The sequence below is a fragment of the Branchiostoma lanceolatum genome, chromosome 15 (genome assembly GCF_035083965.1).
Source record: "Branchiostoma lanceolatum isolate klBraLanc5 chromosome 15, klBraLanc5.hap2, whole genome shotgun sequence".
In the NCBI taxonomy this organism is placed as follows: domain Eukaryota; kingdom Metazoa; phylum Chordata; class Leptocardii; order Amphioxiformes; family Branchiostomatidae; genus Branchiostoma; species Branchiostoma lanceolatum.
The window spans coordinates 618,616-634,057 of record NC_089736.1 but is presented as its reverse complement, the minus strand read 5'-3'; the positions used below and the strand labels follow the sequence as shown (position 1 = coordinate 634,057).

The window sequence follows — 15,442 nt, the reverse complement described above, 5'->3', positions numbered from 1 at the left end:
AGTTATTGAACACGATTGGTATAATAGATATTTCTATCAATGTTAGTTCCATTCTTATCACTACAAATTCATACGTTCTCCTGTTTCCTTGTCCTTAAAAGCTCTTCCAAGTTTAGACTGACACGTGATAGATAAGGTTTCTTGTTCCCATGACTGTGAGACACATTGTGGTTCTTGTTCCCACTACTGTGAGACACATTGCGGTTCTTGTTCCCATGACTGTGAGACACATTATGGTTCTTGTTCCCATGACTGTGAGACACATTATGGTTCTCGTTCCCATGACTGTGAGGCACATTGCAGTTTGTTCCAATGACTGAGGCACATTGCAGTTCTTGTTCCCATGACTGTGAGGCACATTGCAGTTCTTGTTCCAATGACTGTGAGGCACATTGCAGTTCTTGTTCCAATGACTGTGAGGCACATTGCAGTTCTTGTTCCCATGACTGTAAGACACATTGTGCTTGTTCCCATGACTGTAAGACACATTGTGGTTCTCGTTCCCAGGGCTCTGAGACGCTGAAGCAGGGCGACAGGTACGAGATTTACAGCGAGAACGGAATGTTCCACCTGGAGATCTACGACACTTCAGTGGCCGACACCGCCATCTACTCCGCCACCATCACCAACGAGGGCGGAACCGTCACCTCCAGCGCCCAGCTCACTGTCAAAGGTTCGTTTGTTTGTTTGTTTGCTTCTTTCTTTGTTTGAAATCACAAATATGATGAGAGTGTGAGTTAGATAAAGATGATGACTTGCACGAAGATCCTTATATCGACCTCATCCGTTCTATGGTTAAGAGAAACTCAACATAAGCTCCATCACTATTTTTTCCTTTTCTTCAGTCGAGCGCAAAGGGTAAAGCTCGAGATGTAGATTGTTTATGAGTATTTATTTCAAGTCTCGCTGCTGCATTGTTGCACACCACGATGATGTTCCTTAACCTTCTCTCTGCTGCCTAACTCTGTAACCAATAGAGCAGGGGGTGCCAAACGGCTACTTCAGTGTGCTAATGGTTAAAGGACGGGTTTTATTGAGAAACGTTCCCTGGTGTTGCTAACAGTAGAATATCCCCCTGCAGAAGCATTTACACCATGATATTGTGCTAACTAGCCATATCTTGCAGAAAATATGAATGTAATCTTCCTGTTGCGTTGTCCCAAGTCCCATCCCTTTATGCTATTTAGTTTGATTCCCTTAAGCCTCGCATGTGGCTGCTGTCTCAGCACACAAGCACACAGCGAAGACCAAACAATTCTATTGTGCTAACTAGCCGTATCTTGTCCCCCTGTAGAAGCGGAGCGCCGCAGCTCGGCTACCCTGGTGCAGGAGCAGGTGGTGCGCGAGATGACGATGACGGAGGAGGTCCGCGTGGAGGAACACGTGACCGAGGAGGTCGTCTCCACGACAACCACGCAGATGCAGGTCATCTCCGGTCAGGAGATCACGCTCAAGGCGTCCATCCCTGGTGAGGATCGATATATTCAAGGATTGATTGATTGATTAATCATCAGTTTATTATGCAATATTTTGTTACCCTGTCAACTGCAAGTTGAAAATTTTGTACATTTCATATTATATGAACTTCCATATTTACAACTTGATGTTCTTTCATTGATACAAAGTATTTCAAACCAAAGCCACAACACTACTTATAGAGCGACACTTTGATTCATTCATTCATTGACTGGTTTAATGGTTGATCAATGAGATCAAACAAGGAGTCTGAAATATTTCGACCTCCTCGGTTCAAACAAGGGGTTCAGTGTTTCAAGGTACATTTTGCAAAATTCTAAACCATTCAGGAATATGTGCGCATATATTGATTGATTGATTGATTGATTGATTGATTATCCCTCCCCAGGCGACCCTAAGATCAAGTGGCTGCACAACGGGCAGGTCCTGCGGAACACTGCGGACTTCCGGCAGCAGTCGCGCGGCGACCTGCACACGCTGACCATCGCGGAGATCCTGCAGGAGGACGCGGGCACCTACACGTGCCAGGCCGCCACCCGCGGGGGGCTCATCAAGTGCGACTTCCAGATCACTGTGCAGACGGAAAAGTGAGTTTTGAAATCAGCTAGAAAAACTGGCGTTTAAGCAAATCAAACGTTTATTGTTAGATAACGTTTTCAAGTGCGGCTTCCAGATCACTGTACAGAGAAGTGAGTTCACGTCGCCTAGAACTGTCTAGCCATCGTGGCATGTTGCTTTGCAGTTGCCATACAAAGTTGCAAGAGTTTGCTACGATTGTCACAAGACCAAAGGTCCTTTGATACTTGGTTGCTCGACAATGATGTCCCAATGATTGCTGCCTAATAATTACTGCACAACAGTCCACCAGGGATACTCAACGAGAACTGTTACTTCATGATTACAGTAGAAAAGGAATTCGTCCAAACTATCGAGCAAATTGTTAAGATGTAAACAAGAACACAGCTACAAATACATAGCCACCCGTTGAATGTTCTTGTCCGTGATACTGAACACGCTATCTTTCCCCCCAGGGAAATTGCTCCCCCAGACTTTGTGTCCAAACCCGCCCCGCAGTTCAAGAACGTGGGCGAGACCGTGACCCTGACCGCACAGGTCAAGGGCGACGACGTCAAGGTCGAATGGTCGAAGGACAGGAAGAAGGTACGCCATTTTAATCATCATCATCAATGTCATTTTTACATCATTCGTAGATATTTTGCCGGACATTGAGATCTCCGACATGTCTTCTTAGATACCGTAAGACATACAATCTTCCTAATCAAGTTCTGAATAAGATTTGTAAGCGTAATGAATAAGAAAAAAGATTCCGAAACTGATGTGTTTTTTTCTTGTTGCTAGGTGACTGAGACCAGCCGCCTGTCTGTCCGTAAGGTCGGCGACCTTGCCACCCTGGAGATCCGTGACGCACAGACACGTGACTCCGGAGAGTACAACTGCGTCCTGACCAACCAGCGAGGGCAGTTCTCTTGCACCGTTCCCGTGCAGATTCACGGTACGGCTCTCCACATGTTTAGTGTGTCAGGTCGTTATCTAAGGAAGCTCAGGATATGTACGACAGACTCATGCTTTATACACACTGAGCCTGACCGCTAACTGTAGATACTAGTACTGTAGTCATAGCGATTATGAGCATGCGTATCGGGTTTTTTTCTCAGTGCCAAAAAAGGTACTTACTTGTAACGTCTGATATTGTATGTGTCAGCCCCGGTTGTATGTATAAAACGTTAACAGCCAAACCAATGAGATGCATCATTCTCACTGTATAGTGCTTGGAGGAAGCCTTGCTAATAACATGAACACTATCATAGAGCCAAAAAGACTCAAGCACAATGTGTTTCAAATCTTTGTCTTTGTAATATTTTGTAGAAATTCACAAAGCTTTGATGCTTTTTCATCACATTGATCAATGTGAGACCTAACCCGATGTATCGATTGATTGATTGGTTGATTGATCAATTAATTAATTGGTTGATTGTTTATTGCCCACAGAAGCTGCCCACGGCATGACCCAGCAGACTGTGACCCGGACTTACGAGGAGGGCGGCCAGATGATGACCGTCATGGAGACCGTTACCACTACTGAGGAAACCGTCGTCATGAGGGACGATGGTGAGTAGATTACCATGGTTACCATCTGTCTTGTTGCCATGGCGACGTAAACTATGCATTTTGTGCTTCAAAGCATTAACAAGTTTTAATGAAAAAAGGCTCTTGATGGATTAGACCGATTGTTTACATACTTTTGGAAATTGCTGCATAATTAGCTTCGACTTTTGAATCAAATTAATGCACGTATCCCTATGTATCTGAGTATTTCTCTCACCAAATTTCTAAGTGCAGCTCACCGACCTGAAGTTAGCAGCCCTTTCGGCAGCCGATTCCAGCAGCCGATTCAACAGCCCATTCCAGCAGCCGATTCAGCTATAGGAAAGCTAGCAGCTGATTCGGATGCACCGATACTCACTATATTTGCTTATTTATTTGATTCATCGGGTTTTTCGCCGTGAATGTGGACAAAATAGATATAAGATCTCTTCCATGAAGACTCGGGTCTATACTTTGAAAGTCAGGTTACTTTAAATGGGAAAAAACACAGAAAAACATCAACAAATAACCATAAGACCCGCATCTACTGGAAAATGTGTGAATTGCAGTTAAACTTAAACGCCTGGTAATTGTGGCTACCACCTTTAAGAGAAACACAAGTGAACGTGTCCAAATTTACCTGCGGGATTTAATTCCCTCAAGAATTATTTAATTTACCTCCCAAAAGGGACACTAATTGACTACAAGAGACTACGATCTCAAGATTTCCGTTTTGTAGCTACTGTACTGAACAGTTGGCTTTTAGCTATAAAACGAAATTAGGCAGGTGAACTTGAAAGGCATAATGTGATTCTATTGCACCTTCTAAAAGTTTCAAAATTTACCTGCCGGATTTAGTTTACATGTAACAGGGACACTAATTGAATAAAAAAACACCAAGATTTCAACATTTCGGTCTTATACCTACTGTACTGAACAGATGGCTTTTAGCTAATAAACTAAATTAGGCAGGCAAACTTGGAAGGCATAATATGATAGCTAACATTCCAGTGCATCTTCCAAAAGTTTCAAACTTTACCTGCTGGATTTCATTTACTTCCCACAGGGACACTAATTGACTACAAGAGACTACGATCTCAAGAATTCCGCTTTATAACTACTGCACTGAACAGATTGCTTTTAGCTAATGAACTAAATAAGGCAGGTGAACTTGGAAGGCATAATATGATAGCTAACAATCCAGTGCATCTTCTTAAAGTTTCAAACTTTACCTGCCGGATTTAATTTACCTCCCACAGGGACACTAATTGACTACAAGAGACCATGATCTCAAGATTTCCGCTTTATAGCTACTGTACTGAACAGATGGCTTTTAGCTAATAAACGAAATTAGTCAGGTGAACTTGGAAGGCATAATATGATAGCTAACAATCTAGTGCATCTTCTAAAAGTCTTAAAATTTACCTGCCATATCTAATTAACCTCCCACAGGGACACTTATTGACTACAAGAGACTACGATCTCAAGATTTCCGCTTTATCGCTAATGTACTGAACAAATGGCTTTTAGCTAATAAACGATATCAGGCAGGTGAACTTGGAAGGCATAATGGGATAGCTAACAATCTAGTGAATCTTCTAAAAGTTTTAAACTTTACCTGCCAGATTTAATTAACCTCCCACCGGGACAATAATTGACTTCAAGAGACCACAATCTCACGATTTCCGCTATATAGCTACTGTACTAAACAGATGGCTTTAAGCTAATAAACGAAATTAGGCAGGTAAACTTGGAAGGCATAATATGATAGCTAACAATTCTAGTGCATCTTCTAAAAGTTTCAAAATTTACCTGCTACATTTAATTTACCTCCCACAGGGACACTAATTGACTACAAGAGACTACGAACTCAAGATTTCCGTGTTATATCTACTGTACTGAACAGATGGCTTTTAGTTAATAAACGAAATTAGGCAGGTGAACTTGGAAGGCATAATATGATGGCTAACAATCTAGTGCATCTTGTAAAAATTTCAAACTTTTCCTGCCAGATTTAATTAACCTCCTACAGGGACAATAATTGACTACAAGAGACCACGATCTCAAGATTTCCGCTATATAGCTACTGTACTAAACAGATGGCTTTAAGCTAATGAACTAAATTAGGCAGGTGAACTTGGAAGGCATAATATAATAGCTAACAATCTAGTGCATCTTCTAAAAGTTTCAAAATTTACCTGCCTGATTTAATTAACCTCCCACAGGGACACTAATTGACTACAAGAGACTACGAACTCAAGATTTCCGTGTTATATCTACTGTACTGAACAGATGGCTTTTAGATAATAAACTAAAAATTAGGCAGGTGAACTTGGAAGGCATAATGTGATAGCTAACAATCTAGTGCATCTTCTAAAAGTTTCAAAATTTTCCTGCCAGATTTAATTAACCTCCCACAGGGACAATAATTGACTACAAGAGACCACGACCTCAAGATTTCCGCTATATAGCTACTGTACTAAACAGATGGCTTTAAGCTAATGAACTAAATTAGGCAGGTAAACTTGGAAGGCATAATATGATAGTTAACAATCTAGTGCATCTTCTAAAAGTCTTAAAATTTACCTGCCAAATTTAATTAACCTCCCACAGGGACACTAATTGACTACAAGAGACTACGATCTCAAGATTTCCGCTTTATCGCTAATGTACTGAACAGATGGCTTTTAGCTAATAAACGAAATTAGGCAGGTGAACTTGAAAGGATTAATGGGATAGCTAACGTTCTAGTGCATCTTCTAAAAGTTTCAAACTTTACCTGCCAGATTTAATTAACCTCCTACAGGGACAATAATTGACTACAAGAGACTACGATCTAACGATTTCCGCTATATAGCTACTGTACTAAACAGATGGCTTTAAGCTAATAAACGAAATTAGTCAGGTGAACTTGGAAGGCATAAGATGATAGCTAACAATCTAGTGCATCTTCTAAAAGTTTCAAAATTTACCTGCCAGATTTAATTAACCTCCCACAGGGACACTAATTGACTACAAGAGACCACGATCTCACGATTTCCGCTATATAGCTACTGTACTGAACAGATGACTTTCAGCTAATAAACTAAATTAGGCAGGTAAACTTGGAAGGCATAATATGATTAATAACAATCTAGTACATCTTGTAATGGTTTCAAAAGTTACCTGCCATATTTAATTTACCTCCCACAGGGACACTAATTGACTAGAAGAGACCACGATCTCAAGATTTCCGTCTTATACCTACTGTACTGAACAGATGGCTTTTAGCTAATATACGAAATTAGGCAGGTGAACTTGGAAGGCATAATATGATAGCTAACAATCCAGTGCATCTTCTTAAAGTTTAAAAGTTTACCGCCAGATTTAATTAACCTCCCACAGGGACACTAATTGTGTACAAGAGACTACGATCTCAAGATTTCCGCTTTATAACTACTGTACTGAACGGATGGCTTAAAGCTAATAAACGAAATTAGGCAGGTCAACTTGAAAGTCATGATGTGATAGCTAACATTCTAGTGCATCTTGTAAAAGTTTCAAACTTTACCTGCCAGATTTAATTAACCTCCCACAGGGACACTTATTGACTACAAGATACTACGATCTCAAGATTTCCGCTTTATCGCTAATGTTCTGAACAGATGGCTTTTAGCTAATAAACGAAATAAGGCAGGTGAACTTGGAAGGCATAATATGATAGCTAATAATCTAGTGCATCTTCTCAAAGTTTTAAACTTTACCTGCTACATTTAATTTACCTCCCACAGGGACACTAATTGACTACAAGAGACTACGAACTCAAGATTTCCGTGTTATATCTACTGTACTGAACAGATGGCTTTTAGTTAATAAACGAAATTAGGCAGGTGAACTTGGAAGGCATAATATGATGGCTAACAATCTAGTGCATCTTGTAAAAATTTCAAACTTTTCCTGCCAGATTTAATTAACCTCCCACAGGGACAATAATTGACTACAAGAGACCACGATCTCAAGATTTCCGCTATATAGCTACTGTACTAAACAGATGGCTTTAAGCTAATGAACTAAATTAGGCAGGTGAACTTGGAAGGCATAATATAATAGCTAACAATCTAGTGCATCTTCTAAAAGTTTCAAAATTTACCTTCCAGATTTAATAACCGTCCCACATGGACACTAATTGACTACAAGAGACTACGAACTCAAGATTTCCGTGTTATATCTACTGTACTGAACAGATGGCTTTTAGATAATAAACTAAAAATTAGGCAGGTGAACTTGGAAGGCATAATGTGATAGCTAACAATCTAGTGCATCTTCTAAAAGTTTCAAAATTTACCTGCCGGATTTCATTTACCTCCCACAGGGACACTAATTGACTACAAGAGACTACGAACTCAAGATTTCCGCTTTATAGCTACTGTACTGAACAGATGGCTTTTAGCTAATAAACTAAATTAGGCAGGTGAACTTGGAAGGTATAATATGATAAATAACAATCTAGTGCATCTTCTAAAAGTTTCAAAATTAACCTGCCGGCTTTAATTACCGTCCCACAGGGACACTGATTCAATACAAGAGACTGCGATTTCAAGATTTCCGCTTTATAGCTACTTTACTGAACAGTAGCCGGATGGTTTTTAACTAATAAACTTAAGCTACGGTCACAGTAAACTCACGTCGTACCTGCGATGGGGTTTCTTCCGTCATGACAGCGCCGTACGTCGTACGTTTGGGAAAAACTGGGTGCAATAGTTAACACATACAAAGTGGTGGTCACATATAACGAAGGTACATCGTACGATGGTTTTTTCTAGTGTACCTAGGTCAATCGCAGGTAAATCGCACGTAAAAGTAGCCATCGCCGAGCGTCCTACGTCGAAAAATGCAGCTAAAGATGATTTTGAACATGTTCAAAATTTTCCCTCCGTCGCCGTACGATTTTTATTGCCCCCAATACAGACTTCACTACGGCCTTCTTTTTATACCAATGAGGTGAAAAATGTATACATTTCGATCGTTTTCTTATGGTTTCAGTTTTCCCTGATATTGCCGATGTTGTTGAAAAGTGCAGCCACCAGAGCACAGTGGCAACCGTTGTACAGCGCGCCCGCTGAAGAGCCTGCTTTCAAGGCTATGATTTTCCACGTGTCAGATCAAGTATCGCGCGCAGGTGATGCATACGATTGTTTCATGGCTATACACACGTGGGTTCATAATCATATCAGACCTCAGTCCCATCCTGTCTCTACTTTTAGTTTGCCAAGAGAACAGTTTGCGGATGGCCCAGAGAAAGAATATGATAGGCCAGTTGTATTGTCCATCAAAAATAAAGCACATAATAGGCATAAAACATCAAACAAAAACTGAAAATAGAGACAGGATAGGACTGAGGTATGATCTAATTATAAACCCAGGTGTATACAGACATAAAGCAATTATATGCGCCTGGTTCTGGACCTGCCACGTAGAAAATCTAAACTTGGAAGCAGGCTATTCTACGGGCGCACTGTTTTCTGGTTGTTATTGTCTTATGATGGTTACAATTTGCATCAGCATCGGCAATACATCAGGGTAACTGAAACCATCAGAACATGGTCGAAATTTATGAATTCGTCACCTCATCATTAGATAAAAAGGCCGCAATAAAGCCTAAATATGAGGCTATAAAAATCGTACGACGTTGGATGAAATTTTGAACATTGCCCGACGCTCTGCAATAGCTGATTTTACCTACGATTTACCTGCGATTTACCTGCGATTTACCTGCGTTGTACGGGAAATGCATCGTACGTGCATCGTAGGTACGACGTGGGTTTAGTGTGACCGGGGCTTAAATTAGGCAGGCGAACTTGAAAGGCATAATATGATAGCTAACAATCTACTGCATCTTTTAAAAGTTTCAAAATTTACCTGCCAGATTTAATTAACCTCCCACAGGGACACTAATTGACTACAAGAGACTACGATCTCAAGACTTCCGTTTCATAGTTACTGTACTGAATAGATGGCTTTTAGGTAATAAACTAAATTAGGGAGGTGAATTTGAAAGGCACAATGTTATAGCTAATATTTTAGCGCATCTTCTAAAACTTTTAAAATTTACCTGCCGGATTTAATTTACCTCCCACAAGGACACTAATTGACTACAAGAGACTACGATCTCAAGATTTCCGTCTTATAGCTACTGTACTGAACAGATGGATTTTAGCTAATAAACTAAAGTAGGCAGGTGAACGTGGAAGGCATAATGTGATAGCTTACATTCTAGTGCATCTTCCAAAAGTTTCAAATATTACCTCCCAGATTTAATTTACCTCCCACAGGGACACTAATTGACTACAAGAGACTACGATCTCAAGATTTCCGCTTTATAGCTACTGTACTGAACTGATGGCTTTTTAGCTAAAAAAACTAAATTAGGCAGGTGAAGTTGGAAGGCATAATATGATAGCTAACAATCTAGTGCATCTTCTAAAAGCTTTAGAATATACCTACCGGATTTAATTAATGTCCCAATTTAGTTTAGTAACTGTATACTCGCTTTACATTTTCAATTGAGGCGGGAAGTTTAAAATCCTACCCTTTCATATTTTACTACTGTCCCCATGGGGGGCAAATTAGATCCGGCAATTAAGATTTGAAACGTTTAAAAGGCAGTTTAGGTTGTTGGCAATCAAAGTATACCTTTCAAGTCTACCTGCCTGATTTAGTTTAGTAACAGTATACCCGCTTTGCATTTTCAATTGAGGCGGGAAGTTTAAAATCCTATAAACTCTCTTACTTTATTAATGTCCCCATGGGGGGCAAATTAGATCAGGAAGGTAAAATTTGAAACGTTTATAAGACAGTTTATGTTGTTGGCAATCAAAGTATACCTTTCAAGTCTACCTGCCTAATTTAGTTTAATAACAGCATACCCGCTTAACATTTTGATTGAGGCGGGAAGTTTAAAATCCTACCCTAGTGTTCTGCATTCAATTAGTGTCTCTGTGGGAGGTTAATTAAATCCGGCAGGTAAATTTTAAAACTTTTAAAAGATGCACTAGAATGTAATCAATTATATTATGCTATCCAAGTTCACCTGCCTAATTTAGTTTATTAGCTAAAAGCCATTTGTTCAGTACAGTAGTTATAAGAGGGAAATCATGAGATCGTAGTGTTTTGTATTCAATTAGTGTCCCTGTGGGAGGTAAATTGAATCCGGCAGGTAAATTTTGAAACTTTTTACAGCTGCACTAGAATGTTAGCTATCATATTGAGGCTTCCAAGTTCGCCTGCCTGATTTAGATTATTAATAGAAAGCCATTGTTCAGTACAGTAGCAATAAAAGCGGAAACACTGAGTCCGTAGTCTCTTGTAGTCAATTATTGTCCCTGTGGGAGGTTAATCAAATCCGGCAGGTACATTTTAAAACTTTTAGAAGATGCATAAGATTGTTAGCTATCATATTATGCCTTCCAAGTTCACCTGCCTAATTTAGTTTATTAGCTAAAAGCCATCTGTTCAGTACAGTAGCTATAAAGCGGAAATCATGAGATCGTGGTTTTGTAGTCAATTAGTGTTCCTGTGAGAGGTAAATTAAATCCGGCAGGTAAATTTTGAAACTTTTAGCAGATGCACTAGAGCTTTAGCTATCATATAATGCCTTATGAATTCACCTGCCTAATTAAGATTATTTACAGAAAGCCATTGTTCAGTAGAGCAGCAATAAAAGCGTACATTTTGAGGTCGTAGTCTTTTGTACACAATTAGTGTCCCTGCGGGAGGTAAATTATATTCGGCAAGGAAATTTTGAAACTTTTAGAAGATGCACTAGAATCTTAGCTTTTAAATAGAGCCTTTTGAGTTCACCTGCCTAATTATTTTATTAGCAGATCGCCATGTGATCTATACCGCAGCAAAAAAACGGAAATCTTGAGGTTGTAGTCTATTGTACTCAACTATTATCCCTCTGGGAGGTTAATTAAATCCGGCAGGTAAATTTTCAAACTTTTAGAAGATGCACTTGAATGTAATCTATTATATTATGCTATCCAAGTTCACCTGCCTAATTTCGTTCATTAGCGAAAAGGTATCTGTTCAGTACAGTAGCTCTAAAGCGGAAATCATGATATCGTAATGTTTTGTATTCAATTAGTGTCCCTGTGGGAGGTAAATTAAATCCGGCAGGTAAATTTTGAAACTTTTGAAAGATGCACTAGAATGTTAGCTATCACATTATGCCTTTCAAGTTCACCTGCCTAATTTAGTTTATTAGCTAAAAGCCATCTGTTCAGTACAGTAGCTATAAGACGGAAATCTTGAGATCGTATCGTTCTGTATTCAATAAATGTCCCTGTGGGAGGTAAATTAAATCCGGCAGGTAGATTTTGAAACGTTTGGAAGATGCACTGGAATGTTAGCTATCACATTATGCCTTCCAAGTTCACCTGCCTAATTTAGTTTATTAGCTATACGCCATCTGTTCAGTACAGTAGTTATAAGACGGAAATCTTGAGATCGTAGTCTCTTGTAGTCAATTAGTGTCCCTGTGGGAGGTAAATTAAATCCGGCAGGTAAATTTTGAAACTTTTGGAAGATGCACTAGAATGTTAGCTATCATACTATGCCTTCCAAGTTCGCCTGAATAATTTAGTTTATTAGCTAAAAGCCATCTGTTCAGTACAGTAGCTACAAAACGGAAATCTTGAGATCGTAGTCTCTTGTAGTCAATTAGTGTCCCTTTTGGGAGGTAAATTAAATAATTCTTGAGGGAGTTAATTAAATCTCGCAGGTAAATTTGGACACGTTCACTTGTGTTTCTCTTAAAGGTGGTAGCCACAATTACCAGGCGTGTAAGTTTAACTGCAATTCACACATTTTCCAGTAGGTGTCGCTCTGATGGTTATTTGTTGTTGTTTTTTTTGCGTTTTTCCCATTTAAAGTAACTTGACTTTCAAAGTATGGACCCGAGTTTTCACGGAAGAGATCGTATATCAATTTTGTCCACATTCACGGCGAAAAACCCGATGAATCAAATAAATGAGTAAATATAGTGAGTAATGGTGCATCCGAATCAGCTGCTAGCTTTCCTATAGCTGAATCGGCTGCTGGAATGGGCTGTTGAATCGGCTGCTGGAATCGGCTGCCGAAAGGGCTGCTAACTTCAGGTCGGTGTGCAGCTCAAAGGGCCGATTGGTTTTCCTGTCCATAGACCCGCCCACCTCAATCAGAACGTAGAAATGCAAAATAAAAACATAAAAATGCAAATATTTGATAGACATGCAGCCACTCTCTCATTGGTCGAACTGCTAATTGCAATGGGTAGTACTAGTAGTTTATTGAGATCAGTCCATTGTCACGACTCCATCCTCATCCCTGCCTCTCTGTCCGCAGCCTCCGCCCGAGTGGAGGAGTACCCCTCGTCGGTGACGATCAGCGAGCGCGAGAACGTGCACCTGACGGTGCGCATCGGCGGCACGCCCGCCCCCAAAGTCACCTGGACCCGCAAGCGCTTCTCCAACGGGAAGCACTTCGTGCCCATCGTGCAGGGCAGCAAGTTCCAAGTCAAGACAACCCCAGACAACACGACTCTCTCCATCTTCGCGCCCATTAAGGACGACGCGGGGATCTACAAGGTTAAGGTTGAGAACGAGGCCGGCGTTGACCAGTGTGATATCACACTGCACGTCATTGGTGAGTCCTCGTAAGCAACAAGACGTCCCGACTATGCAAATGAGCGAGCTGGCGTCGCTACGCAGGGTCAGGTGACGTGTACGAAAGATGCGTATCACGTGATCGTGCGTAGGACGTTAGATCCACGACAATGAAGAATATGACAAAGTAGATATAGAAGAACTCAGTAGATAGAGTAGCAAGTAGTTTAAGATAAGAGTTTTATAAGATAAAGATATATTTTTATATGGACCAAGACAAATTATGTACAACGAAACGAAAGCAGCATTGAATGCTTGCAACTAAGAATCCGCAAACGAAGATGTACTCGATCTTAAGTCTTCTTGCAACCTTAAGACAATTGCTGAGAAACAATGCTATGTGTCTAACAGTTATGTAACGATACTAAGAACTGAAATGAAGATTGAAACGCCCCCTGGCGCTGCAGCCGCCGGTACTGCAGCTGTAAGTTTGCGGGAGGGATGCGGGCAGCCGCTAGGGGGCGGTAATCTGTAACTCTGTAAAGAAGCCACACAGAAACGTTCAAGACAAACGGCTTCCTTGACCTTGGTCAAGGTCAGCTGTATTGATAAGAAGAAGTCCTGAGCTGTCGAATCCGAATTGATGAGCGACTGGGACAACTATCATTGTGTCCATGGGCGATTATAATTGCGCCCTACCTTTTTACCAGACTCGGAAACCCCCGAACGTGGACGGAGAAATCCGACACGGTCCGGGAACTACCGAACTTGTCCGAACTGCATTTTACCTGACGTAACTCCTGTCATCCACCTGACCACGTCGCTCCTCTCACTGATTGGTCGAAGCCTTGGCGGGAAATTTGAAAATGCAACAAAGCCCCTCAACTTAAAACGCATTTGTCAAAATTCCCAACCTGCCCCTCATTTCAAGTAAGATCTTGTTGCCAGGCAACGATCACGTGAGAGAGCTGCGACGACAAGATGACAGGACCCGCATGCGCAAAGGGGGTTTCTGTACGGCTTCTGCATTTTCTGCCATTGCAATATTAGACTAGAAACGTGTGATTGAGTGTTATCTAAGATAGTTCCATTCTGGCCAAGGAACAGTAGATTCAGGTGAGCGACTGGCTACTGGTCGAGGCACTAAGATCAAGCCTGTATCCATAGAAACCCGAAAATCGGAAGAGTTTTGTACCATGGCGTCACGTGACTTTAGTCATCGACTACTTGGTTGCCGCCTGGAGAGTATTATGGGATTTTAGAGCAACCCACCCAGGCTGGTGACTAGTCCGCATGCGCTTAACTGTCGCCATATAAGGCGCCCTACTGAAGTTTGAAATCGCCGTGAAAGGCAAAATCAGCCAATGAGAGCTGGTGTGCATGGAAGAGTCATTGGTAAATCACGTGACCGAAATATCTGTGCTAATTGGTTGGGGCGTCCGGAGTGGAGACCTTTCTGTCGAGGCATGTGTAAATGAAGACGACGACGCCATGTTACTGGTACCTGAGTTCCCTGGCCGAATGTGGTATGTACTTAAGAAGGAACATTGTAAGTTAGAAACCCCCTTTTCTTAGTTCCGCTATCGCATTTCCATGTATTCGCTTAGCAACTAGAATAAAGCAGATGAAAAATCAATTTTTGTGGTGTTTTGTCGGGTTTTTAATGCGTGACGTTTGTAGATGAAGTGAATGGTGAAAGGTATGTGTGTGAGTTAAGTAAGATTAGTTTCTAACTAGATATGACAAACATCTCAAAGCTCGGAGTCCAAAGGGCAGACCACACGAAATTCGAACATCACTACCATGGTACACAACTCTTCATCTGTTACCCCTGACCCATGACCTCATGTCTTCTGACCTCTGCATGACACTAACAGACCTCACTACGCATGCGCAAATATTGCCTCCATCATCATCTGTGCTTTACAAAAGCCGGTAGACATTCTACGCATGCCCAGAACTTCATAGACTTCATCCGCCATTTACCCATCATGCCTCTGTGCCAGTAGACCATCGGCGTCTCGATCACGTGACCTAGTCACATCACCTGACTCGACTGTGATTGGCTGGCTGCATGCTGCCGCCTAACGTAACGTGACGTCATGCTGAAGCTCCCATCTCACCTCACGTCTGTCGTTTCTAACAGACTGGGCAGAAAAGTGAAGAAAAAAAAAAAAACACGACTTACAGAAATCCACACTTTTACATACATACCCATCGAGACAGCACAACAACAG

General features: G+C 41.1%; 1 protein-coding gene across 2 annotated transcripts in view; it reads left to right on the top strand.

Moving 5' to 3' along the window:
• LOC136420716 (titin-like) overlaps window positions 1-14,839 on the top strand; it is a 49,753-nt gene extending 34,914 nt beyond the window's left edge. For both annotated transcript variants that reach the window (XM_066407805.1, XM_066407804.1), the window contains exons 35-41: window positions 508-673; window positions 1,295-1,468; window positions 1,865-2,063; window positions 2,508-2,637; window positions 2,836-2,989; window positions 3,487-3,606; window positions 12,946-14,839. In XM_066407805.1, the coding sequence (XP_066263902.1) occupies window positions 508-673; window positions 1,295-1,468; window positions 1,865-2,063; window positions 2,508-2,637; window positions 2,836-2,989; window positions 3,487-3,606; window positions 12,946-13,259 (1,257 nt within the window). In that variant the 3' untranslated portion in view covers window positions 13,260-14,839. The remainder of the gene's footprint in view (window positions 1-507; window positions 674-1,294; window positions 1,469-1,864; window positions 2,064-2,507; window positions 2,638-2,835; window positions 2,990-3,486; window positions 3,607-12,945) is intronic.
• Window positions 14,840-15,442: the final 603 nt, after the last annotated feature.